At 32.8% G+C, this 27342-nt stretch overlaps 5 protein-coding genes and 1 pseudogene across 5 annotated transcripts; 1 reads left to right on the top strand and 5 right to left on the bottom strand.

Moving 5' to 3' along the window:
• Positions 548-1018, top strand: LOC109327414 (uncharacterized mitochondrial protein AtMg00810-like). Its single transcript, XM_019560555.1, has one exon. It carries the CDS (start codon positions 548-550, stop codon positions 1016-1018), a length of 471 nt encoding a protein of 156 aa, XP_019416100.1.
• Positions 4042-5881, bottom strand: LOC109336946. Its single transcript, XM_019573792.1, has 2 exons — positions 5271-5881; positions 4042-4901 (listed from the first exon to the last, which is right to left on the bottom strand). The coding sequence occupies exons 1-2, from the start codon at positions 5591-5593 to the stop codon at positions 4052-4054; spliced, it is 1173 nt and encodes a 390-aa protein (XP_019429337.1). The 5' UTR covers positions 5594-5881; the 3' UTR covers positions 4042-4051.
• Positions 6786-8306, bottom strand: LOC109336937. The gene is made up of 2 exons (XM_019573782.1): positions 7984-8306; positions 6786-7804 (listed from the first exon to the last, which is right to left on the bottom strand). The coding sequence occupies exons 1-2, from the start codon at positions 8304-8306 to the stop codon at positions 6928-6930; spliced, it is 1200 nt and encodes a 399-aa protein (XP_019429327.1). The 3' UTR covers positions 6786-6927.
• On the bottom strand, positions 9781-11995 carry LOC109329081 (pectinesterase 1-like). The gene is made up of 4 exons (XM_019562751.1): positions 11501-11995; positions 11169-11375; positions 10690-10931; positions 9781-10328 (listed from the first exon to the last, which is right to left on the bottom strand). The coding sequence occupies exons 1-4, from the start codon at positions 11993-11995 to the stop codon at positions 10160-10162; spliced, it is 1113 nt and encodes a 370-aa protein (XP_019418296.1). The 3' UTR covers positions 9781-10159.
• Positions 15464-17259, bottom strand: LOC109329091 (annotated as a pseudogene).
• LOC109336930 lies at positions 17719-19316 on the bottom strand. Its single transcript, XM_019573773.1, has 5 exons — positions 19086-19316; positions 18795-19001; positions 18619-18711; positions 18435-18536; positions 17719-18194 (listed from the first exon to the last, which is right to left on the bottom strand). The coding sequence occupies exons 1-5, from the start codon at positions 19293-19295 to the stop codon at positions 17799-17801; spliced, it is 1008 nt and encodes a 335-aa protein (XP_019429318.1). The 5' UTR covers positions 19296-19316; the 3' UTR covers positions 17719-17798.

Genomic DNA, 27342 nt, shown 5'->3' with positions numbered 1-27342 from the left:
CTAATCTAAAAACAACATCGTCAAGCCCCTCAAAAAGCTCAACCTTCAAGTCTGATTCTCCTCTCCCATCGAACCTAACACCATCACCCAGGCTCTTTGTGACCCTGATTGACACTCCACCATGCATGTCGAATTTGATGCCTTACACCGCAACAACACTTGGGATCTTGTTAGTCGTTCCTTTGCTCAAAAAATGGTTGGCTCTAAATGGGTATTATGAATCAAACGGAATCCAGATGGATCAATTGATCGTTACAAGGCTCGGTTTAGTCGCCAAAGGGTTTCACCAACGCCATGGTTGGGACTATACGGAAACATTCAGCCTAATTTTTAAATCGGTGACCATTCCTATTATCCTAACTCTTGCAGTTTGCCAAAGATGGTTCATCTGTCACCTTGATGTCAATAATGTGTTCCTTCAAGGAACGCTCAAGGAGGTGGTCTTCATGCTACAACGATCTAGTTTTGTCAACTAAACCTTCCCTGGTCATGTTTGTCACCTAAAAAAGCACTCAATGAGCTAAAATAGGCACCCCACGCCTCGTATATGGAGCTTCGAGTATTCCTGCTCTCCCTTGGCTTCGTCAATTCCACTGCATATGCATCTCTATTCATATACCAAAAATCGGGCGTTATACTATACTTATTAGTATATGTTGATGATATAATTGGCATTGGGAGTTCCTCTACAGAATTGTCCAAACTCATTGCCACACTTACTGATCGATTTTCATTGAAAGATCTTGGATGTCTCAGCTATTTCTTAGGTGACGAAGTGATTCCTTCTATTGCATGTATGTTTCTTTCACAAAGGAAATATATCACTAATCTGCTCCATAAATCAGGCATGGCAGATACGAAACCAGCATCCACTCCCCTGTCTGTAAGTGCTCCATTACTCAAGGATTCATGTGATCCCCTGCCTTCCCCAACTAAGTACCGAACACTCGTTGGAAGTCTTCAATACTTGAGTCTTACACACCTAGACATCGCCTTCAGCACCAACAAACTTGCATAGTTCATGCAGAACCCAAGAACGACGCATTGGTCTACCCTCAAAAGAGTGCTCCAATATTTGGCGGGGTCTTGTGACAAAGGAGTCTTCATCTTGGCGACTGCCCCATTGACCTTTCATTCCTACTCGTGTTCGGATTGGGGAGGTGACAATGATGATTATATTTCAACCATTGGTTACTTCTTGTGACAAAGGAGTCTTCATCAATGATGATGCTACTTCACAAAATAAAAACCAACACAATACAAATAATCCCACTAGCATCAACAACCCACTCCTTTTAAATATCTAACCTCTAACAAAAAAGATACCCCAAAAACACACTCCAAGGGTCCAGAAAATTACTATCACCCAACAAAAAAGGATACCCCAAAAACACACTCCTTCACTCAGCAGCACGACGTCTTGTGCGTTGGCGATATCAGCGCTCCTCGCTGCCCAGTTGCAGCCTAACATTGCATTGCCGCTAGACACCTTTTCTCCACCGAACCAAGGTTGCATGGCTCGCGGAGGGTGGGTGGTTCTTAGCTCTCCATCACGGTGTCTTCTTACCTTGATGAAGTTGTTGGCCGCTGCTCATGGATAGATGTACCATCCTATGGATTTCAATTCCCCCTGGCTCATTGATCATCAACAAAGGCAGAGTATAAAGCCTTGGCTGACACGGCTAGTGAGCTACTATGGGTCCTTTCCTTGTTCATAGGACTTGGTCACACGCCAACAACCAATCCGGTTATATATTGTGACAATCTCGATGCCACAAATCTAATTGTTAATCATGTCTTCCATTCTACTTCGCCTTAGCCTATGACTTTGTCCGACATGGCAAATTTCGAGTGTCTTTTGTGTCTACGGATGATAAGCTTGCTCATATTCTAACAAAGCCTTGCTTCGCCCTCAGTTTGAGTCCTTAGTATCCAAGTTGCATCTCTCTTCCAGATTATACAACTTGCGAGAGGATATCAATACCAATAATTAGTTTTTAATTATTCAGATTTGTAAATCAATTGTTGACCCATTCTTTAGGAAAAGTCCAGCACTTGATTAGAGGAGAATCAATAGGATTTTGTTAGCTTGATTCACTCCTAAATTAAGTCTGTTAACTTGTATATATACTGACAGAAACTAATAACAACATTTCATTTCGTTCACTATTTACCTCTCTATATCCAATAGACGCGCCCAACCAATTAGGTCCCATGCTTAGCACAACAACGGTGTGCTGAGCGCGGAAGCTAGCCTCAAAATAGTATTTATGGGCCTTTAGACCATTTCATTTTACACACTTTTACTTCTTCGAATTGTAATCCTCTTATAAGCTAAATATCAACACATCATTCATGTGTTAATTATTCACTAATTACTAAATAAAAGTAATTCTTATTTAAAAAAAATATGTTAATAATGTATAAATATTAAACACATAATAAATAGAGAAAAAATATATACACTGACAGTAAGAGTTTTATATATGTCGTTGCATTATCCATTATTCATATTTAATTATAATTGACTCTTAAAAAAAAGTAATACAAATAAATAATGGATAATATAATGGCTGTGAATTGATCTTTACACTGACAGTGCATAAATATTATATAATTTCAAATTTCATGTAAAAACTAAAAAACTAAAAAAATCATGTCATTACATGGCAATTTTCAAATTTGATTGTTTTGTTTCTATCTTTTCATAGTTTTTATAATCACCATTCTTGTAGTTCTTATTTGGAATTTCTCCTTTTCCACTCCATAACTTATTAGCGTGTGTTCTTTAGCCTTGGGGTCTGGAAGTATGGGAACTGGAGTAGAATATTTTAGTATCGCTTGATAAATGCTTGAATGTGTTGGGGAAGATACATAAAAATGTTCTCAAGATGATCAAATATGTGAAAGAGATGGAAAGAATGAGAGAATAATATAAGAGAGAATAAAATAAGGGTATGAGTGAGAGTAAGTAAACTTCCTTAAGGGGAAATCCATATTTATAGTAGATGAGTGGGAGGAATATTCTTTCGTAGATGTTGTGGGTCTGGCCGACCAAAGGTCTTGTCAGGTCTGCTCCAGATAAGGTTGTTTTTCCTATATTATGCGGCTTTAGCAAATCCGTACTCTGTGGATGGAACGTGTAGCCGTACAATAAGTCTATCTTGTCATCTAACCAAAAGCACAACAACTATAGTACCTTGCTTCTAGTAGTAGGGGTCTAGGCTGTGTAGTTGAGTTGACAGCCTAGTGCAAGGGATACAACAAAGAAGTGTCAGGGGTGGGTCCCGTGTTTCCTTGTCGTTTCTGCTTGGTTGGCGGAACACTTCTTTGGGTTATCTGATCTTTCGGTTAAGGTCTAGAGGAACTTAGAGTGTATTCATCTTATCCGGCTTATGTTGATAGTCGTCAATCTTATCCTATCATGACGTGTCTTATGGGGTGGGGTGGAATAACATGATTCCCCATTTTCAATTGCTAAAGCCTCCAAATAAAATTTTCACTTCAACTTTGACTCAATAAATATAATCGCCAACAATACCCTTTTCTCACTTCTGCCACGGAATTTCTCAGTTGGTACTTAGCAAGTTGGCATTAATAATCTTCAAAGCTAGAATCCCAAAACCATAAACACCACACCTCTCATACCATCCTCCAAAGTAAATAACCACATTGCATATTATATTACTAAAGTAATTTTTCCCCTTCCAACAATGTCTTTTCCATATGACAGAAATCGAACTTTAAATATCATGTTCAATGAATTCAATGTACCAATTATGTTTGATTTTGTTTGTGTTAGTGAGCTTTGAACTTAGAAATCTATTCTATCATTAAATTTTCATGTACCATTCTAATTAATGAACAAATAATTTTCATGTAGATGTAGCTTGTATAAAATATATTGGATGAGAAACTTTAAATGCACCAGGGACATAAGATATACCAGCTATAGAAGTTGTACAACATAATTTAGAATAATAAACTCCAAACATTAAATACATAATTAGGATGAAAAACATAGATTATAGCAACATTTTTGAAAAAATAATCACTCCCATTTGCATCTAATTTGGTGTGTGTGCCTATAATCATAAGTTAGCACCAACTTTCCATCCATTCTCTTCAATACAAAACTCTCCACCAGCACATAGCAGCTAAATTTTTTCCACATATTATTCCCACCAAACTCCTCTACTCTTTCTAACCTCACTTGCTTATCATTACCACCAATCCATCCAACCCTTTCTTGCTCCCATTTCATTCTCTCAACAATTTCCAAACTCAATCCAACACTTATCTCTGCACCCTTTTCATCAAAACTCTTAAACCATAACACCCTATCTTGCACATCATTTTCTTCACAAACAGCATCACTTCCTGCAACCTTTGCAACATCTGTTTCAATAACAACATCTACAAAGACAGCAACTTCTCCATTGCTGCTGTTTTCCTTTGAAAAAACCTTTTCCCATCTTTGTTCTAATGTCAACTCATAGAACACTGACTTTTTCATTTGATCTTTTAGTCTCATTCCTTCCTTCACAAACATAAAAGGGGAATACCATTTTCCAACAATCACTGATTCAGACTGATTATTGGACAATGGGAAGTTAAAATCTGGTAGCTGGGCGCGTAAAGATTCGTTTAATCCTGAAGCTGCATCCAAATGGTAATTATAGTTAGTGTGAGAATGAATCTTCCAGCCTTTTCTTCTCAAGAACTCAGGGGGAATACCGTCTGCAGCGACGGATTTTGCATGAAAACCGTGATTCCTCTTGATTATTTCAACCTGTTGATACTCGTCCGACACATCCAATGCTTTTGGTTTAACATCTTGAGCAAAACTGCAGCATAGACAAGTCTCCATGTCATCTTCCCTAGAACTTGTGATAGCTTTGCTGAAATATATTCAAAATTCAAACCAATGATTTAGCTAATAATACCAAATCAAGAAAATTATGCATACAGCTTTAAAACCTGAGCAGAATGAGAAAAATCATGATGCACTCCAATAAGATGTGCTACTAAAGAATTAGATACTTCAAGTATGAGATATCACTTCACAATATTGTATCATAAAAGAGAGAAATAGACAATTTTACAGAAAAATAATGAAAAATCTTAATCAGGCTTAGCAATAGAATCTTTCTAGTTTTCTTCCTTGTGACCAAGTGACAATAAAAATTGACATGATAATATCCATTTTCACCAAATTCTGATGGTCTAAAAGTAAAATAAGAAAGTTGATTAAGAAAAGTGATTCATACCCTTTATATTTCCCCTTCCTTCTTATCACATAGTAGCAGTTTGAAGACAATGGCTGATCCAAGACAGGAATGAACAAAGCATCGCTTGAATGGTTGACGGTTGAGTTCTTGTTCTGATGTGACGAATAGTTGACCGTTAAGTTCTTGTTCTGAGGGAAAGGAAGATCCCTTATGATATAGTCCTTACACAAACCGAAACAATTGTAAGTCTCAGCTTCTTCATCGAAGATTACAAGATAACCTGAATTCGGCCCTGGGGGAGGAGCTTGTGATAGAGCAGCAGGGTTCCTCTTGTACATGGAAAGAGGCCTTGTCACATACATTTTATCTCAAACTCTGAATTTTCAGTTTATCTTCCCTTACGAATCAATGTTTGTTTCATATATATATACATATATTGAAACTTATTTGGAAATGTAAAACCCTTTGTCCTTATCCATGAAAAAATCAAATTGGATTACTGGTCAATGTATGTTGTTTCTGGATTGAAGTTAAACCAAGTTGCCTTGTAAAACAACTCATTGTGGTCCCCATATTTGTTAAACTATCTACATTCCCATTTGATGTATTCTTATAGAATATACGGTTGGTTCTTCATAAATTTTATATTCATTTAATAAACGTCAAAGATGTATCAAATAATTGCATTGTTAATTTAGCACCATTGCTAGCTGTCCTATGTAATTGTCATTGTTATGACTTTTACGCCAGTTCCTAACTTGTTCAATAAATTTTTAATGAAAAAAGCACTTATTTGTACTACTATAGCAATTACTTTTTTAATCTCTATGCTGCATCTTGTGTATTCCTTTGTCACAATTGCATCATGCTCTATACAACAACTAAGTACCTGAAGCAATTCTAAAAATAGTAGAATAATAGATGATAGGTAATGGATAAACTCACCTTTATATGAAATAGGTAACACCTATAGAAACATAGAATTTTGTGGTTGGAGGATGGAAGTACTTATACCCCTTTAGGACATTGGAATGTCCTATAAACACACATTTGATGGCTCAATGATCAAATTTGATACCACTATGCTGTTTATGAATATGTACAAAAGCAAGTGAGCCAAAGACTCTTGAAGGTGAAGGGTTTAGAGATATGGAGTTTGTATATTGACTCATAAAGACACCAAGATGACATTTGTTTGAAAGGGACTTAGAAGGTAGGCGGTTAAATAGAAAAGTTTCAGTGAGGCGAAGAAATGAAGTAACACATCCAGTGTAACTATGCTTAGGCTCTAAGTGAAGAACAAAGATTTGTTGTCCTGAACTATGTCCCAAATCTTATTCGACACCAATGATAATGAAGCTAAAACAGAAAAAAATAACAAATATAAATCTTTTAATTGACATGACATGTTTCCATTAGTGCAAGACAGAGTTCGAGATATGATTTGGTACAACAAATCTGTATATATAGGTGAATGTGTTAGGGAGAAGAGGTGTTTTATGAAACATAGTAATACATATTGCAAAATTGGATGAAGGTCCAACTTTGTTCATCAATAAAATCACAAAATTGAATGTGTATTACAAGACTAGAGCATTCTTTTCTTTCTTTTGCTCCATGGCAATATACACTCAATAGTTGAAACCAAAACATAATATTTTGGTTTGGTCTAAAGTCTAAACCAATACCAGAAACTTCATTCCCATTTGCTTGTAAGATGATGATAGTGTTTGAAAGCATAACTGAGAACAAAGCTACCATCCAGTCTTTTTAGTACAAAAGTCTCAACCAACACATAGCATACAAATTTCTTCCATCCATTAGTCCCTTCAAACACTTCAACTTTCTTAGCTCTAATTTGCTTTTCTTTCCCTTCAATCCACCCAACTCTTTCCTGCTCCCACTTCATTCTCGCAAATATTGCAGTGCTCAATCCAACACTGTTCTTCTCTCCAACATTGCTGAAACTATTAAACCACAAAAGACCTTCAGCTACATCCATCTCATCAATCATAGCTTCCCATCCAGCAACTACAACCTTCTCCTTTTGAACAACAGCATCAACATTCACAGTGTTGTTTCCTATCATCCCATTTTCACAAGAATATATTTCTTCCCACTTCTGCTCTAGTGTCATCTCATAAAACATTGACTTCCTCATTTCTTCTTTCAATGTTTTGTGAGTTCTTTCTTTAATAAACATAAAAGGGCAATACCATTTTCCCACAGAAACACTTTCTGATGATCTCTTATTTGCCAAGGTTGAATTTAATTTCGGCTTTCTAGCACGGAGAGCATCATTTACACCTAATGCTTCTCCAATAATAGATGAATCATCTGAAGCTGAAGCACTCAATTTCCACCTTGTACTCAAAAATCTTGGAGGATATCCATCTAGGGCAACAGATTTAGCTGAAAAGCCACCCCTCAAAGTTACTTTGCTTCTTCTAGGATATATCTCAAACTCTTGATATGTATTGCTTATATCTAAATGATGTAGTGATTCATCACACACAGAATTGTAGAAATCAGAAGTGCTCAAATCTTCCTCCTTTGAGATAATATATGCTTCTCTGCAAAACCAAATGCAAATTCATCACTACAATAATCCATTAGAACATGTCAAGAATATTATTCAATTGTTGGAATTATGACTCAATGAAAACCATGGTTTATTGGGAAACTTGAACCACCTACATGTATAATCTATATAATGAAAACCCATATTTTAAATCATTAAATTAAGGCTTACCCTTTATGCTTTCCATTTTGCTGAATGACATAGTACTTATTGGAAGACAATGGTTGATTCAAAACTGGAACGAAAGCAACATGGTGGTAATGAGTGGCTCTATTGATTGAAATTCCTGATCTATAGAAGAGCTCAGGGTTCATGTTTTGTGGAAAAGGCAACTCCTTCACCTCATGGTACTGTCTCAACCCAAAACAAGAGATAGGTTCCAAATCCATCACATCTTGGATTACTAAAATTCCAAAATTAGGACCTTCAGGTGGAGACAAAGAGAGAGCCTCTGGAGATGTCTTGTATAGAGAAAAAGGCCTAGTCACATACATTCTATGAATTATGCCCATGAATTATCCATTTATGTTAATGGTTAGATGGATGTCTACTTTTATTTAGGTTAGTCTATTTAAACTATCTTACGCATTCACACATAAACATGAAAATGGGTGTAATGAGATAAGCTCCAGCTACATCCTATATTTCATAATGAAAATGCAAATAGTCAAGACTTACACATTTAATGCTAACCGAAGTTTTGAGGAAGTAAACAGACATACAAGAAAGCTTGAAGATCGTAAAACAAACAACAAGCCGAAGACTCATAGGTTGTATCTATAGACTTAGGATGTTATTATATTTACTTGTATTAGAAGTCTTAAGATGATTGCCTTAGATTGAATCTAGGTTAAGTAAACCTAGGTGAAAAGTCTCACAAGAACTAAAATTGAACAAGATTAAAATTGAGACATAACATCTAGATATATTATGATAAGTAGGCTCATGCATACACATACATAGTTTTATGCATTAAAGGTATTATATTTTGAAACAACTATGTATAGCATTAGCATATCATATAGTTACTTTACCATACATCAAGAAAAACATTTTTAACTCAGTATAATCAATTAAGTAGTTTGTGTAATCGATTATCTAGAATTCAGTTACTAACTGATCTAATGATATTAGCACGTTAATCAATTAAGACACTATATAATCGATTAAGACGTAACAGAAAATTGATTTTTAACCGTCTGTTAATTGATTAAGTAGATGAATATCTTATTTTTTTCATTTGAAATTAATTACTGAATAAATGTTATAATAATTTTTACTTGAAGAGATCCTTGCTTTCCCCTTTGTAAATCTTAAAACAAGATGGAATTGAGAAGCATATATGATAAAGCAATCAAAATACCAAAGTTATCCTTCAATGTTCAACTTTGGTATGTCATTTTCTATCAGATTGTTTAACATTTTTATAACTATGAACCAATGTGCATTTGAACCAAAGTTTAGGGGTATTGTTTGCACTTTGGTGAAGTTTAGGAAATAAATTACACTTGGATCTAAGTTTATGGGGAGCTTTCGGACTTTTCCTAATTAATTATGAACAAAAAAATGTTACTCTTCGTGTGCAGGTGAGACTATTATGTTTGGTAGAATTGATGAAATGATAAAATTGCTTTTTATCATAACAAAAAAAATGGGTTTTTATCTTTCTGAAACACAACTATTTACATTGACGTTGAGCTGATAATTATTTTGAAATGTAATCGTGTGTTATGGTATTTACTATTGCCTTAAAAGTCATATTTACCACATTATGCCACTCCACAAATGTACATTATATATTTCAAACTTTCCACAAAGGCAAATGTGATAAGTTTAGGAAATATAACTTTCCAAATAATACGTTTAAAGCAACAAATTAGTCTTGCATCAATAGTCTCGTCTTTCTTTGATCAACATTCTATTTACAAAATAGATTTAAAAATAAAATGGCAAACAAAATATGTATCCTTTAAATGTTTGTTTTCCTTTACATAGAGGTGGCCATATGTGTTGGAGCATACAACACCAACCACTCCCTAATTCCATTCCAAAAATTGAGATTATATAATATCCACCTAACGTGAATTTTCCTCTAACAATATAACATAACGATTACTAAAATTGTTGAGCAAAGGATAATCTTTGCCAAAAAACACCGAATTGAAAAAAGTTGACAACAAAAGATAGACAATAAAACAAGCAATTTAGTAGAACAAAGAATTTACATGGTGCTCTTTTACTTATTTGTTTCCTTTTACAAATGTAGAAAGGTTTTTTTACAAGAATAGAAAATTTACCTAGAATCCTAAGTTTTTATCATTTTTCACTTTTCAAAAAATGTGGTAATTTATAACACTATAGGATTTGGAGGAGGAAGTAGCCATTTTGAACCTTTAATGTAGTCAAGTGTTATAAAAGATTTTGCCTCTGGAGCACTAAGTTGTTTTGTGTATTTGTAACGCCCTTTTAGATCTGCACCAGGTCCTTTATTCTTGTACTCTCCAAAATATAGATTTATGTTGGAAATGTCACATAAGAGCCATGTTATTCTTGTAGGCTAATATGGAGAAAATCTAGTTAAAGATGAATTTAATTTATTAGTAATATTATATAATATTCTATTTAGTTGTGTTTTAAATTGCACTCTACAACTAGAATTGTGGTTGCAACGTTGCAGTTTTGGGAGTGTCCGCAAAGGCATCGCAATGGCGGCCATATTTTCCGAATTGTGATAAACAATACGTAACCCCAACCATATTTAAAACACATATACTTAGCCATGCACGTTCACTTTTCACTCATGGAGCTAATTTTTAGTTTGAAAACCTATAAAATGCAGAGTTGTAATCATGTTTAAGAGTGGAGATAGAGAATTACCGATCATATTCTGGGTGAAAGTTGTTGCTCCATGCTGCTTTATTAACAACACCGCCTAAATTGGAATAAGCAAAGACCACTTTCGATTTAGACATCCATGCTCTTCCAAGGAGAGTCCCATTTTCAGTTCCAGTTACATCACAACGGACAAATGAGTAGCCAGTATCATCTGTGTTCTTATCTCTTGCATGTGCCGTTATTACTGACATACCTTCATCTCCAAGAAATCTTAATTCAGTGTTCTGCATCACAAAATCTAATCTCAATACTTGCATCAACCATGTTCATCTTTTAATTTAGTGTATCACAAATTTATTCGACCCAATGTTTTAAAATGTATGTGACCACAATATTATGGTCTTGGGAGTCTCCACAATTGTAGTAAACACAATGTAACCGCATACACAATTTAGAATACTTACTCATATACTTTACATATGAAGACATAGAAATATTGTAGGTAAGACAATTATATTTACCAAAAACATTGTCTTTCCATTTCCAAAAACAAAATCAACAGTGCCTTGAATCAAGCAATCTTTGTAAATATGCCAATCTTCATCATCACACAATGTGTCTTGAAGTCCTAGTAGTGTAACTTTATAGAACGTTGCTTTGTCACCAGAAGCTCTCAATGCCACAGCTTGGGCTCCTTTCCTCTTTCCATCAGGCCTTGGTGCAAAATTCTATAACATCAAATTCAGAATCCAAAAATCAATAATGACATAAAATCACAGAAGTCCAAATGAAAAGTATATGTCTTTTTACTTTAAGTAATGTTCTTTTTTTAGGTAGATGATAGTATACAAACCGAGATTATGATATTTGAAGGCACAAAGTAATCTGATTCAACAATTAATGTAGCACTATCAAGAGTGCCATATTTGAGAGCAGTGCCCCCATAGGTCAAGGTTGGCATCTTCCCTGGAGTACCATACAGCATGATAAAAGGTTTTTCTCTCTCAATCCTTATTTTCTCATTATAAGTTCCACCTCCAATATATACAATCATACGTTTAGTATTCCCTTTAGGAATACTCTTCATGGCTTCATTGATAGTCTTGAAATTCCCACTACCATCTTGCTTGACCTTGATAACCGTAATTTCACTTTCTACAGCAACTAGTGCTGGGTCTAGGGTATTCTTTCTTTGAGATAAGGGTTTCACATTTTTATGGTACCATCTATTCAATTGGGACATGTCATCTGGAATAGGAACATTGTCATCTGCTAAAATAATGTTAGTTGCAAGGAGAGCTACCATAAGAGATACATGAACAATAGAGCTTCTTGATTTTGAGGCCATGTTTCTAGTTTTTGAATTTATTTCTTTAATGGGTACATGTGTTTTATGTTTCAATTTATAATACATATCTACGAGACAAATGCCTAAATTTTGCAAGACGTTTTGAAAAACACTTAATTTGGTTCAATCATTTTCTTCAGTTAAGCTAAAATTAAACTATATGTTCATATTGTTTGGATATAAAATAAAAAATTCAAGGATTTATAGTTATTAACCATAGGAATGTGCACATAGGCCAAAATTGAAAAGAGCTTCACATAGTCAAAATCTAGGCTATAGTTAAGATTAGGAAATATTGAGATGAAATTTTACATGGCTGTTATAATTTATGGAATTCTTTAAGTTCGTTTGTTTGGTAAGATAATGATTTTTTTTTTTATTTATTATAAGGATTCAACTATCGGGGACCTCAAAATAGTATACTATAGTCTATTTTCTTAAAATACGAACATATTTTTTCTTCCATGATTTACGTAGGATCAATATTTCCTAGAAAGAGTGGCATGTACCATAGGGAATGAAGGAAAAAATGGGGTCAAGTGTATGAGACTCTAATCTAGTGGATTTGTGGAAGATAGATTTACGCAATTTATTCTCACAAAAGAATAGGTTGTTTACATGATTTGAATCAATCACATCCACTCAAAAAGATGTTTTAATGAAAAAGTTTTGGACATACTAAGAGGTAGCAACTTCGGCTAATATTATTGGAATATGAATTTGTATTCTAGTTGGCTTGAGTGAATTTAGATCATGCTAATGAACCTACGGAATGTATTAACATTAATCTATACTTCTTGGACACTTACTAAGAGGTTGGATTATACTCAAGGTGTAATAGAGACGAATACATGCACTTTCTAACAATTGCAACTAGTCTTTGCAAGATTTTGAATTTGTTAACTAATTTAGAAACTCTCTCAATTAGATCAGATATATATACTTATATAAAATATATCTTCAACATTTACAAAGCTTTGCATGGTACTCTTGTCACGGTCTTTTCTGACTTCAAGCCATTTATTCACTAACTACAAATTCCTATGAACTAGAGAAATATCTAAACACTAACTAAACTAATTCATTTCTTATTTAAGTTGTACTATTTGTCCTCTATCGATATTATACAATCAGTTATTGAGTTTTATAATATAATATTCATAATATTTATATTATATTGTCTTATTCAAATCTAGTTAAGATAGACTGATAGTTTTCATTCAAAACAATCATATAAAATAGAATTTTTTCTATAATATTTTATTTAAAAAGAAATATCGCTCACTCATTGAAAGTAATGTATTTGTTTATAGTTGAAAATATTCATTTTAGAATATTAAAATAAGGTTTTATTTATATCTAAACAAATAATGTAATTTTTTCTTTCCTATTTATAGTAGTATATTCCAAATATTTTCAAAGAAGATATACAATAAATCATATCAATATATACATATTATTCTTATATTTTCAAGGGGGAATTGGGAATCTTAGGACCCACAGAGGGTGTCCGTTTTATAAATTAGAGAATAGTTCATAAAAACTCCATAAGCTTATCATTATTTGGAAATTAACCCTTAAAAATTAAAAGGCTTCAAAATGCATCATAAATTTTATTATGTGAATAAAGAACTAATCTCGTTTGCAGTCTGTGGCTGCCTCTTCCAAAAACTGTTGTTCAGATAAGTCTAACCCTTGACCTTTGGCCTAGTAAATGCATATAGATCTATTGAGATCTTACACCACTAAACTAACACCTCGATGGTAAAATTTTGATTAGAGTAAAATGTTGTTTGTGGGTATAAAAAATATTATAAAACTGTTTCTCAACTATAAATTTCCTTCCCATGAACATATGGATGTCAAATTTTATTTAGGTCAACCTATTTAAATTACCGTATGCCTTCACACTTAAACATGATTGCTAATACAACAATAATGAATTGATGTAATGACATAAGGTCCTACTACATCCAATATTCTCAAAGGTGCATAAATTTCTTTCCAACAAGTATTGGTACGACATATTGAGCAATAACTTTTTGTGTTTACAATATTTGATGATTATATCACTAAACCAACTTCTTTTAGTTTTCATTTTAAATTGATTACTGAAGATATGTTTTAATAAATTTTAACTCATTATGAAACAAGAAGAAACCCCCGCTTTCCCCTTTCTAAACCATTAAACAAGATGGAATTTAGAAGCATAGGTGATAAAGCAATCTAAATACCAAAGTATCCTTCAATGTTTGGCTTTGGTATGTCATTTTCTGTCATATTTTCTAACATTTTCATAACTATGGACCAATTTGCACCTGAACCAAAGTTTAGGATATTTTTTGCACTTTGGTGAAGTTTAGGAAATAAAGTATACTTGGATCTAAGTTTATGTGGTGTTTTGGTACTTTTCTAAATTAGTTTTGAACAAAAATGCTCTCTTCGTGTGAAGCTATCATGTTTGGTAGAATTGGTGAAATGATAAAATTGTTTCTGTCTTTTCTTTCAGAAACACAATTGCATATGTTGAAGTTGGGCTGGTAATTATGTTAAAATTGTAATTTTATGAAAGTCAAACATTATCTTCTAATTTACCCCATTTTCTTTTTGCTTAGCATGTTGTGATCGATATAATATTTTCTATACTTGTGTTTTATATTTTTTTATTTTTCATCATTTTGCTGCATGTTAGGGTTATTGTATAAAATATATTGTGGCTACTCACTTAGGCTTTATGTTATACCCTTCAACGTTTTAAGTATATCATCTCTAAACTGACAAAGTTATAATGCAAAATTATCATTTTCCCTCAAAATTGTTGTTGTGTGTTATGGTATGTACCATGGCCTTAAAATTCATATCTACCACATTGTCAGTGCAATAGGAGTATGTGCCACTCAACAAAATTACATTATATACTTCAAACTTTGCACAAAGGCAAATGGATAGTTTAGGCAATATAATTTTCCAAATAATACGTCCAAAGCAACAAACTAGTGTTGCATCAATAGCCTCGTCCTTCTTTGATCAACATTCTATTTACACAATAGATATAAAATAAAATGCAAACAAAATATATACACCTTTAAATGTTTATTTTCCCTTACATAAAGGTAGCCACATTTGTTGGAGCATACAACACCAACCACTCCCTAATTCCATTCCAAAAATTGAGATTATATGATATCCACCTAACGTGATTTTTCCTCTAATAGTATAACATAACGATAATTAAAATTGTCGAGCAAAGGATAATCTTTTGCGAAAAAACATCAAATTGAAAAAAGTTTACAACAAAAGAGAGACAATAAAACATGCAATTTACTAGAACAAAGAATTTACATAGTGCTCTTTTTACTTATTTGTTTCGTTTTATAAATGTAGAAAGTTTTTCTCACAAGAATATAAAATTTACCTAGAATCCTAAGCTTTTATCATTTTTCACTTTTCAAAAAATGTGGTAATTTATCACACTCTAGGATTTGGAGGAGGAAGTAGCCATTTTGAACCTTGAATATAGTTAAGTGTTATAAAAGGTTTTGCCTCTAGAGTATTAAGTTGTTTTGTGTACTTGTAACACCCTTTTAGATTTGCACCAGGTCCCTTATTCTTGTACTCTAAAAAATATAGATTTCTATTGGAAATGTCACATAATAGCCATGTTATTCTTGTAGGTTGATTTATGTCATGTGTAGTAGAAAATATTGAATGAAATAGGCTAATATGGAGAAAATCTAGTTAAGGATGAATTTAATTTATTAGTAATATTATATAGTATTCCATTTACTTGTGTTTTAAATTGCACTCTGCAACTGGAATTGTGGGTGCAACGTTGTGGTTTTGTTAATGTCTACAATGGCATTGCAAAGGCGACCGTTTTTTCCGAATTGTGATAAACACTCCGAAACCGCAACCACCTTTAAAACACGTATACTTAGCCATGCACATTCACTTATCACTCATGGAGCTAATTTTCAGTTTGAAAACCTATAAAATGCAGAGTTGTAAGCATGTTTAAGAATGGAGATAGAGAATTACAGATCATATTCTGGGTGAAAGTTGTTACTCCATGCTGCTTTATTCACAACAACGCCTAAATTGGAATAATCAAAGACCACTTTTGATTTAGACATCCACACTCTTCCAAGGAGAGTCCCATTCCCAATCCCAGTTACATCACAATGGACAAATGAGTAGCCAGTATCATCTGTGTTCTTATCTCTTGCATGTGCCGTTAGTACATACATACCTTCATCTCCAAGAACTCCTAATTCAGTGTTCTACATCATAAAATTGAATCTCAATACTTGCATCAACCACGTTCATCTTTTAATTTAGTATATCACAAATTTATTCGACCCAATGTTTTAAAATGCATGTGACCACAATCTTGTGGTCTTGGGAGTCTCCACAATTGCAGTAAACATAATGTAATTGTATATGCAATTTAGAACACTTATTTGTACACTTTATATATAAAGATATAGAAATATTGTAGGTAAGGCAATTATATTAACCAAACATAGTGTATTTCCATTTCCGAAAACAAAATCAACAGTGCCTTGAATCAAGCAATCTTTGTAAATGTGTCTTGGAATCCTAGTAGTGTAACTTTATAGAATGTTGCTTTGTCTTGGTGCAGAATTCTATAACATCAAATTCATAATCCAAAAATCAATAATGACATAAAATTGCAAAAGTCCTAATAAAAAGTATATGTCTTTTTACTTTAAGTAATGTTCTTTCAAGGTAAATGACAGTATACAAACCGAGATTATGATATTTGAAGCCACAAAGTAATCCGATTCAACAATTAATGTAGAACTATCAAGAGTGCCATATTTGAGAGCAGTGCCCCCATAGGTCAAGGTTGACATCTTCCCTAGAGCACCATACAACGTGATAAAAGGTTTTTCCCTCTCAATCCTTATTTTATCATTATAAGTTCCATCTCCATTGTACACAATCACACGTTTAGTATTTCCTTTAGGAATACTCTTAATGGCTTCATTGATAGTCTTAAAATTCCCACTACCATCTTGCAGGACCTTGATAACCGTAGTTGCACTTTCTGCAACAACTAGTGCTAGGTGTAGGGTATTCTTTCTTTGAGATAAGGGTTTCACATATTTATGGTACTAACTATTCAATTGGGACTTGTCATCTGGAATAGGAACATTGTCATCTGCTAAAATAATGTTAGTTGCAAGGAGAGCTACCATCAAAGATACATGAACAATGAAGCTTCTTGATTTTGAGGCCATGTTTCTACACTACAATAAAACTTCCTGTTAGCCACGATTGAAACCGTGGCTAAAGTGGGGAAAAACCGTAGCTAGATTGAGTGGCCACACTTAATGTCGTTGTGGCAAGGAATGGTGTTGCTAAAAATTAGCCACGGTCATTATGTTATTTCGCTACACTTCTGTGAAATGTGGTAACATCTATTTAGCCACAGTCTGTTTAATTCAGCTACAGTCGAACCGTGGCTAAGTTTCTGATTTTGCCACACCACAACCGTGGCTAAGTTGCTTATTTTTCCACAATACATCCGTGGCTAATTAAATTTATTTAAAGTTACTTTCGTACATACTCATCTCATGATCCCAATGTGTCATTGTCTCACAATCTTTATTTTCAATAATATAATGGTAAATTTATAATAAAATTAAATATTTGCTAGCTAATAATAATAAAATTGAATCTTATACAATTACCAAATGTTTAACATTCAAAAATGCTGATAAACACAAAATGCAAAATGTTATGATCATATAAGTTCATGAATTTTAAGAAACCATATCTAAGATGGTGGAACATCACGAGCGAAAGTGGTTAACTCACTACCAAATTTTTCGACTAGAAACTTCTCAAGAGTAGCCAAACGATTCTGAGTATGTGCAAGTTGCTCCTTGGTCTCTTCATACCCTGATAGTTTTACTTCTAAAGTTTGTACATATTTCTTCAAGTCTTCAACATGTTGACTAGAGCCACTAGAATTCAAAAAACCAGTAAAATGTCTAGACGTTCCAAAAACACTGGAGGGACAAATACCAGTGCCCAAACCATGCACTCGACCTGAATGTTCAGCTCCATATGCTTTTCCAATTGCATCATTAGGATGAGCAAATACCTTTGATGAAACACCTGAAGTAGTGACATTTTCTTGATCTTGAGGTAAATGCTCTGATATTTTATCCTATTAAATAACAAGAAATTAATAATTTATATAGTGGCAAAATGCAAATTGCATGGCAGTAACCTATAATGGAAAATTGCATCAATAGAATCAGAAAGGACAAAATGATATTATGCGTTTGCCTACCTAACTAACTGCATACCATTATCCATTTCACAACTTAGGAAATGGTTCTAAAAATGATACACTTTTTAGGACATATGTAACACATCATGTATGAAAAGACTTTAAATTACTTACAGCTAGAGTTTTTCCTTCTTCGCTTACATAGCTTCCATCCTTCTTCAATAAAGTTGACAAAACAACCTCACCACGACATACAGGTCTTTGCAATTTTAGCTCCTAACACAACCAATGAAACATAAGTTTTTACATTCACAAAACTTCATTCTTTACAATAATACAATTACCTAGGACAACTTACCATTTGACGACCTCTCCTTGCATTGCTCATACTACCACCAGCATGGGAAACTTTAAGATTTTTGCGACTTCTAGTGTTCGCCAAACTTTGTTTCTACAATTGCCAAACATTGTAGTCATTATATTAAAAAAATACAAGTCTTGGAGAAATTAAATACTTCACAACATAATGTTTACCTTCATCTTATCCTCCTTATAATGATGCACAAATGCAGTCCAATCAGCACAATCTAAACCTGGAGGAGGATTAGCAAGTATGTCTTCCTTACTTTTATTAGGATAGAAATACTTACACCTTAACCTATATTTATAGGCCCTCCATCTTTCACCTAGAGTACTCATAGCCCATTTGACTCCAGCAACATAATCAAACTCAAAATTTTCCTTCACACATTATTAAATACGCTAGTCAATTTTCAATGACAATAGGAAAAAATTATTAAAATTGCAAATTTTTTAAATAATTACCTCAATATATTTCCATTGTTGGTATCTATTATCCTTTGACATCCAATCCCATCTTTTAACATAAATAGGACAAATTGTTGAGTTTTGAGCTAGTTTACCAAGAAACCTCACAAGTAAGTTTGAGCCATTGTCATTGCCTTGTCCATAACCATTGAGTTCCACAATAACTTTTTTAGTTTTTTCCAAATGCCAAACCTGAATTGCTTGCATTTTTCGAGTTTCAATTTCTCCTGAAGAGTTTCAATTATGATCTAGTGGTAAATATCGACGATGTCCCATGAAGCAATATTTTCCGCCAAACTTTAGCCATTTAGACTCTGTATCAAAATTACATGATGGACAAGCAAGTGATGTATGAGTGTTCCATCCAGATAAGTTGTCTAGACCTGGGAAGTCACTAATAGTACAAAACAATGATGCACGCATTTGAAATGATTCTTTTGTAGAGGAATCATAAGCTTCCACTCCTTTCCACAATTTTTGTAACTCTGAAACTAGGGGCTGCAAGTAAACATCAATACTATTGCCAGGCATCTTAGGACCAGGAATTATCATCGACATTATGAGAGAAGTTTGCTTCATACAGTACCATGGAGGATAATTGTAAGCATACAACATCACAGGCCAAATGCTATTATTAGAACTTAAAGTTCCAAATGGATTGAAACCATCTGTAGCTAATGCAAGCCGTATATTACGAGAATCTAAAGCAAAGTCCGGATACATTTTGTCAAACTCCTTCCATGCCATTTCAAAAGCTCTGCAGTTTTAGAACACATGTATAGTCTTTGCAATCTTGGTATAAGTGGGAAGTACCGTAAGACCTTTGCTGGTATATATTTTTTATTTTGGCCAACCACTATATCATTTGCACCACTAATATTTCCATTAGATTTCCACCTAGATGCATTGCAAATCTTACAATTATCTCTCTTCTTGTCTTCCAATGAACCCCAATATAACATGCAATTGTTCGGACATGCATGAATCTTTTCATAGCTTACATCATCTAACATATCTTGCATTGGATATTGTGTAACCAACTCTTCTTGTGGTTGGGTTGTAGTTTCAACATTATCTTGCACATGCTTTTCCCCATGCATGTACCAAAATGTGTACTTTCTAGGAAACCCTTTTTGTAGTAGATGACTAAACACTTCAATTCTATTACCCATTTTAAGAAATCCACATGTAATACAAGGACATGGAATTTGATCATTTATAGGTACATTTGAAAAGGCGAAATCCAAAAATTGCACCACCCCATCCAAGAACTCCTTTGATCTAATTGGTTTCTCAATCCAACTCTTATCCATCATAACTGTGTGAATCTGTTTTTGACATACCAAACTTATAAGCCTCAATCAACAATTCATTAAAACTAATTGTATTGAAGAATCATTTAACTTATTTGTCAATAAAAAAATTAAAAGGTGAAAAAAAGGTACCCAAGTGCTTTTAAGGAGAGTGGGATAAGGACTTATTCCAGCTTTTGAGAATAATCGTGAAAAGTTGAAGGAAGAAAAATCTGAAATATTTCTTAGTTTCTTTACCCACCACCAAGGAAATATCTACATGCACACATAGTCAAACATTTCAGCTGCTTAACCTTTGGACCAATATCTAGTAGGTTTGATTCTTTTCTATAAACTGATAACCCAAACTTATCTCTGCCAATTAACTAACACATCATAATCGTTTCAAACTGTAACTTAAACCTTTAATTTACCAAACAAAATGTAACTTTTCCCCACCTTTATCTCTTTATCAACTTTGAAGCAGTAAAATATAGATGCTTTATAACAATAAAGATGTATTAAGTGAGGATCTTTGAGTGAAAAAGAGGACATATAGTAATATTATAATTAGCAAAGGTAGTCAATTTTCCCTTTCTATATGACAATAACATAATTTCAGTTCATATTTTAAAGATATATAATCTTTCCCTTTATATAGAGCCTCTTCCTTCTTTCTAAACTTTTTATGAACAAAACAAAAAGTAACATTAGCAAAGATTATATTAGAAAAAGGTAAGAGTGATGATTTATGCATAAATATTCTTGATGACTGAAAAGTGGCTTTTAAAGAAGTTACATAATAAGGTTGAAATGTTCAACGACTAGCATAGGAGTTTTTGAGAAATTTACCTTTCATGAAAATTTATCATTCATTAAACAGATAAACTCGAATTCAAATTTTGCATATGAAGAAATTAAAACTCACATTATGAGAAGTAGTCACTCTTTAATTACTATGAATGTTCTCAGCTAGAACAATATAATATTACTTCTAAAGGAAAATAACTCTATCAACTTCTAAATGGCCAATAACAAATAAAATGTTGGACCAAAATTCCATATCTATGTTGAGAAGTGAATATTGCGAGTCAATTATGTCTCTGCTATTACTACCAACAAAACTGTGGAAGTGCATAATTGGCAACAACAATATCTGACTAATCAAGAAAAAGTAAAGCTCATTCATATACATCAATATTTAGAAACACCATTTCAAAAAATGTGAATGATCACCCTGCTCCTATTATTCTTTCTGGAGTCTGGTAATCTATGCCAAATTGCCAACACTAAGACAACACAAGTGAACTAATGTAAAGAAAGCAGTGACCAACATTGAAGCTTCTCAGTGAAAGTGATGAGCATATATATTGTGAAAGTGATAAGCATATATATTGTCATATATATTGTGAAAACGCTAACCTGAATAACGCTAAATTAAGCGAAGCACGAGTTCATATTCTCCGTTGAAGTTAAGGTTCTGAAATTCAAAATCACAAGAAGCAAAACATCAATACATGCATAGATATAATTAAAACTATAATTTCTCAGATTTCTATAACTAATAATATTAGGGATTAGAGAAGCACAAAATTAGGGATTTGAGAAGCTCAAAATTAGGGATTAGAGTTGATGAAGTGATTTGAAACAAAATTATACAATTAAAAAAGGAGATGAAATGATTTCTTACCGATCAATGAAAAAGTTTGGAATGAATTGATTTCTGGATAGTGATGAAGTGAAGAAGTGATTTCTGGGAAAGAGAATAGAAGAATAAGTGATTTGTGGAAAAGAGAAGAGAAGAATAAGTGATTTATGGAAAAGAGAAGAGAAGAAGTTAATTAGGAAGGAGAAAGGTATGAAGAAAAGAGGGAGGAGAAAGAAAAAAGGCTTTTTTGTTGCCTTTTTTACCAGAAGCCCAATTAGAGTAATAAATTTATGGGCTTATATTATACATTAATTTTGATACAAGTTATTTAATGTGGCTGATTAAGTGTGGCTAATAGGAACTTTTCTTGTAGTGCTAGTTTTTGAATTTATTTCTTGAATGGGGTACATGTGTTTTATGTTTCAATTTATAATAGATATCTACGAGACAAATGCCTAAATTTTGCGAGACGTTTTGAAAAGCACTTAATTTGGTTCAATCATTTTCTTCAGTTAAGCTAAAATTAAACTATGTGTTGATATTGTTTGGATATAAAATAACAAATTCAAGGATTTATAGTTTTTAACCATATGAATGTGCACATATGCCAAAATTGAAAAGAGCTTCACATAGTCAAAATCTAGGCTATCGTTAAGATTAAGAAATATTGAGATGAAATTTAACATGGTTGTCATAATTTATTGATTTCTTTAAGTTCGTTTGTTTGGTAAGTGTTTGATATTTTTTACTTATTATAAGGATTCAATTGTTGGGTACCTCAAAATAGTATACTATAGTTTATTTTCTTAAAATACGAACATATTTTTTCTTCCATGATTTACATAGGATCAATATTTCCTGGAAAGAGTGGCGTGTACCATAGGGAATGAAGGAAAAAATGGGGGTCAAGTGTATGAGACTCTAATCTAGTGGGTTTGTGGAAGATAGATTTACGCAACTTTATTCTCACAAAAGAATAGGTTGTTTACATGATTTGAATTAATCACATCCACTCAAAAAGATGTTTTAACGAAAAAGTTTTGGACAGGCTAAGAAGTAGCAACTTCGGCTAATATTATTGGAATAAGAATTTGTATTCTAGTTGGCTTGAGTGAATTTAGATAATTCCAATGAACCTGTGGAATGTATTAACATTAATCTATACTTCTTAGACACTTACTAAGAGGTTGGATTGTACTCAAGATGTAATAAAGACGAATACATGCACTTTCGAACAATTGCAACTAGTCTTTGCGGTATTTTTAATTTCTTAACTAATTTAGAAACTCCCTCAATTAGATCAAATATATATACTTATATAAAATATTTCTTCAACATTTACAAAGCTTTGCATGCTACTCTTGTCATAGTCTTTTCTGACTTCAAGCCATCAATTCACTAACTACAAATTCCTATGAACTAGAGAAATATTTAAACACTTATTAAACTAAGTCATTTCTTATTTAAATTGAACTATTTGTCCTTTATCGATATTATAGAATTAGTTATGAAGTTTTATACTATAATATTCATAATTTTTATATTATATTGTCTAATTCAGCACTAGATAAGATAGACTCATAGGTTTTATTCAAAACAATCATAGAATGATTTCTTTAATATTATATTTTAATAAGAAATATAGCTTACTCATTGAATGTAATGTATTTGTTTATAGTTGAAAATATTCATTTTAGAATATTAAAATAAGGTTTTATTTATATCTAAACAAATAAAGTAATTTTACTTTCCTATTTGTAGTATAATATTCCAAATATTTTTAAAGAAGATATAGAATAAATCTTATCTATGTATACATATTATTCTTATATTTTCAAGGGGGAATTTGTTTTATAAATTAGAGAATAATTGAGAAAAACCCCATAAACTTATCATTATGTGGAAATTAACCCTTAAAAATTAAAAGGCTTCAAAATGCATCATAAATTTCATTATTTGAGTAAAGAACTAATCTCGTTCGAGGTCTCTGGCTAATTCTTCCAAAAACTATTGTTTAGATAAGTCTAACCCTTGACCTTTGGCCTCGTAAAATATATATAGATCTATTGGAATCTTACACCACTAAACCGACACCTCGATAGTAAAAATTTGATTAGAGTAAAATGTTGTTTGTGGGTATAAAAATATTATAAAATTGTTGATCAACTATACATTTCCTGCCCATGAACTATCCATTTATGTTAATGGTTATATGGATGTCAAATTTTATTTAGGTTAGCCTATTTAAATTACCTTATGCCTTCACACTTAAACATGAATACTAATACAAAGATAATGAATTGGTGTAATGACATAAGGTCCTACTACATCCAATATTCTCAAAGGTGCATGAATTTCTTTCCTACAAGTATTGCTACAAGATATTGAACAATAAATTTTTGTCTTTACAATATTTGATGATTATATCACTAAACCAACTTCTTTTTGTTTTCATTTGAAATTGATTATTGAAGATATGTTATAATAAATTTTAATTCACTGTGAAACAAGAAGAAACTCTCGCTTTTGAAAGTGCAACAAGGATTGCACTAGCAATGTTTTGCCGATATTTTGATGAAGACAAGGAGTTAGTAAAAGCTTGAAGATAACTCAACAATCAACATGCCTAGAACTCAAGGGTCATATCTAGACTAGATTATAACATTAGAGTTATATTTCTAAGTAGTCTGGGATGTGTGCCTTAGTTAGTGAGTCTAGGTTAGGTAAACCTAGATGCAAGTCTCACAAGCCATTAATATTGACATATCATATTCATGAGGCATATCATCTAGTTTATTATGTGTTCGTGCATTAATCATACATGTTATATGTGCATATTAGGCATAACATAATTGCTAAAACATGTATAGGTGTCAAACATAACATATAAGTAGTTTAACGTTTAATCATGTATTAAAATATGCTAGTTAATCGATTAACGTGGAGTCTTAATCGATTAACGTGTCTGTTTTATGTTTTAACTGCGTAACTGAAAATAACAGTTCGTGGAGCCAAATCCGTTTTGTATAAATAGTGTTAAAGTGCAGAAACATGTAGTATTGTAAAATCATTGTTAGAAACTATTAGAGATCATATTGTTTCCGTGATTTACTGCATTATAGACAGAAGAGAGATGCATGTGTGAGAAAGAGAGATTAACATGCTTAGTTGATATTAGTCATGATGTATTGCAAGTAGTTTTAATATGCTGAATCTCATTCATACTTTCTTACATGTTCGTGAAATCTGTATTTTGTATTAACTCGCATACATTCATGATGGCTTGTGTTACTTGAGTGTGGGTTTGTACATTAGGTTTTAGTCTTTGATCTTTATTGTAAAATCCGAGTATTAAGTACTCATTCATAACTCAAAGCGTTGTAATTCAAGGATTAGGAAAATCCTACCTGCGGTTAGGTAAGGTGTTCTTCACAAAGACTTGGAGGTCTTGGGATAAAGAGCGATACCTTGGCTGGGGCCGAATCGCGGTAAGAAAGGTTTTCTTGGGAGGCGGTTTTAGGAAAGGTCAAACCAAGTATGACGAAGTTCTTTGGGTTCCAAGAAAGGAGCGTTCGAGTCTTGTAATTGAATTGATGTATGTAATGATACATTATGTTCTATAGTGAAGAGGAAAATCTCCCAAGATCAGAAGGGGAGGCAAGTGGACCCGCAAGTGAACCATGATAAAAATCCTATTGTGCAAGTTGTTCTCTCTTAATCTCTTTTATAATTCAAGATGTTTTAATTCGTGTATTAAGCTGATATTTTGCATACTACTACTGTTCCATATCCTTGTTAATTGTGCATAAAAATATCTGTTGTATCTCTGCTTGTTTGTTGGTAATTTGCTGTGCAAGAAGCCAATCTATCAACGTTTAATCGATTACATGGGCTATTTTCCAGAATAAGTCCACTGTTTAATCGATTAAGTCCACTGTTTAATCGATTACATGGGCTATTTTCCAGAATCGGGTTTTTGATGCGAGAAGCGGTAATTGATAACCGCTACACCTATTCAACCCCCCTTCTAGGTGTGTCTAGACCACTGATACCTAACAGCTTTCCCATTTGTAAACCATTAAACAACATGGAATTTGGAAGCATAGGTGATAAATCAATGAAATACCAAAGTATCCTTCAATGTTCGGCTTTGGTATGTCATTTTCTGTCATATTTTTTTATCATTTTCATAACTATGGACCAATATGCACCTGAGCCAAAGTTTAGTATATTTTTTGCACTTTTAATTTGCGAAGTTTAGGTAATAAAGTACACTTGGATCTAAGTCTATGTGGTGTTTTAGTAGTTTTCCAAATTAGTTTTGAACAAATATGCTCTCTTCGTGTGAAGCTATCATGTTTGGTAAAATTGGTGAAATGATAAAATTACTTTTTTCTTTTCTTTCAGAAACACAATTGCATATGTTGAAGTTGGACCTATAATTATATTAAAATTGTAATTTTATGAAAGTCAAACTTCATGTTCTGATTTACCTCATTTTCTTTTCGCTTAGCATGTTGTGATGGATGGAATATTTTCTATACTTGTTTTTTATTTTATTTTTCATCATTTTGTTACAAGTTAGGGTTACTGTATACAATATATTGAGGCTAATCACTAAGGCTTTGTGTTATACCCTTCAACGTTTTACATATATCATCTCCAAACTAACAAATTTATAATTCAAAATTGTCATTTTCCCTCAAAATTGTTGTTGTGTGTCATGGTATGTACCATTGCCTTAAAAGTCATGTATACTACATTGTCAGTGCAATATGAGTATGTGCCACTCTGCAAAGTTACATTACATACTTCAATCTTTGCACAAAGGCAAATGTGATAAGTTTAGGCAATATAATTTTCCAAATAATACGTCTAAAGACACAAATTAGTGTTGCATCAATAGCCTCATCCTTCTTTGATCAATATTCTAATTACAAAATAGATATAAAAATAAAATGACAAATAAAATATGTACCCCTTTAAATGTTTGTTTTCCTTTACATAGAGTTAACCAGATGTGTTGGAGCATACAACACCATCCACTCCCTAATTCCATTCTAAAAATTGAGATTATATATATCCACCTAACACGAAAATTCCTCTAATAGTATAACATAACGATTATTAAAATTGTCGAGGAAAGGAAAATATTTGCAAAAAAAACACCGAATCGAAAAAAGTTAACAGCAAAAGAGAGACAATAAAATATGCTATTTACTAGAACAAAAAATTTACACAGTGCTTTTTGTAAGTATTAAATGAGAACTAAGAGGGGGGGGGGGGTGAATCACTTGTTTGGAGAAATTACCGG

This window comes from Lupinus angustifolius, chromosome LG02, assembly GCF_001865875.1.
Source record: "Lupinus angustifolius cultivar Tanjil chromosome LG02, LupAngTanjil_v1.0, whole genome shotgun sequence".
In the NCBI taxonomy this organism is placed as follows: domain Eukaryota; kingdom Viridiplantae; phylum Streptophyta; class Magnoliopsida; order Fabales; family Fabaceae; genus Lupinus; species Lupinus angustifolius.
This window is presented reverse-complemented; position numbering and strand designations above follow the sequence as displayed.

Excerpts from the sequence above, each read along its gene's own strand:
- LOC109336946 (XM_019573792.1), bottom strand. The coding sequence starts at position 5,593 with ATGTATGTGACAAGGCCTCTTTCCATGTACAAGAGGAACCCTGCTGCT. Across the intron at positions 4,902-5,270 it reads AGGAAGGGGAAATATAAAGG|CAAAGCTATCACAAGTTCTA; the intron begins GTATGAATCACT and ends AATATATTTCAG.
- LOC109336930 (XM_019573773.1), bottom strand. The coding sequence starts at position 19,295 with ATGCAAGCAATTCAGGTTTGGCATTTGGAAAAAACTAAAAAAGTTATT. Across the intron at positions 18,712-18,794 it reads ATAAGGAGGATAAGATGAAG|AAACAAAGTTTGGCGAACAC; the intron begins GTAAACATTATG and ends TGGCAATTGTAG. Across the intron at positions 18,195-18,434 it reads AAGAAGGAAAAACTCTAGCT|GATAAAATATCAGAGCATTT; the intron begins GTAAGTAATTTA and ends GTTATTTAATAG.
- LOC109336937 (XM_019573782.1), bottom strand. The coding sequence starts at position 8,306 with ATGTATGTGACTAGGCCTTTTTCTCTATACAAGACATCTCCAGAGGCT. Across the intron at positions 7,805-7,983 it reads CAAAATGGAAAGCATAAAGG|AGAAGCATATATTATCTCAA; the intron begins GTAAGCCTTAAT and ends TTGGTTTTGCAG.
- LOC109329081 (XM_019562751.1), bottom strand. The coding sequence starts at position 11,995 with ATGGCCTCAAAATCAAGAAGCTCTATTGTTCATGTATCTCTTATGGTA. Across the intron at positions 11,376-11,500 it reads CTTCAAATATCATAATCTCG|AATTTTGCACCAAGGCCTGA; the intron begins GTTTGTATACTA and ends TTGATGTTATAG. Across the intron at positions 10,932-11,168 it reads ATGGAAAGACAATGTTTTTG|AACACTGAATTAAGATTTCT; the intron begins GTAAATATAATT and ends TTTGTGATGCAG.
- LOC109327414 (XM_019560555.1), top strand. The coding sequence starts at position 548 with ATGGAGCTTCGAGTATTCCTGCTCTCCCTTGGCTTCGTCAATTCCACT.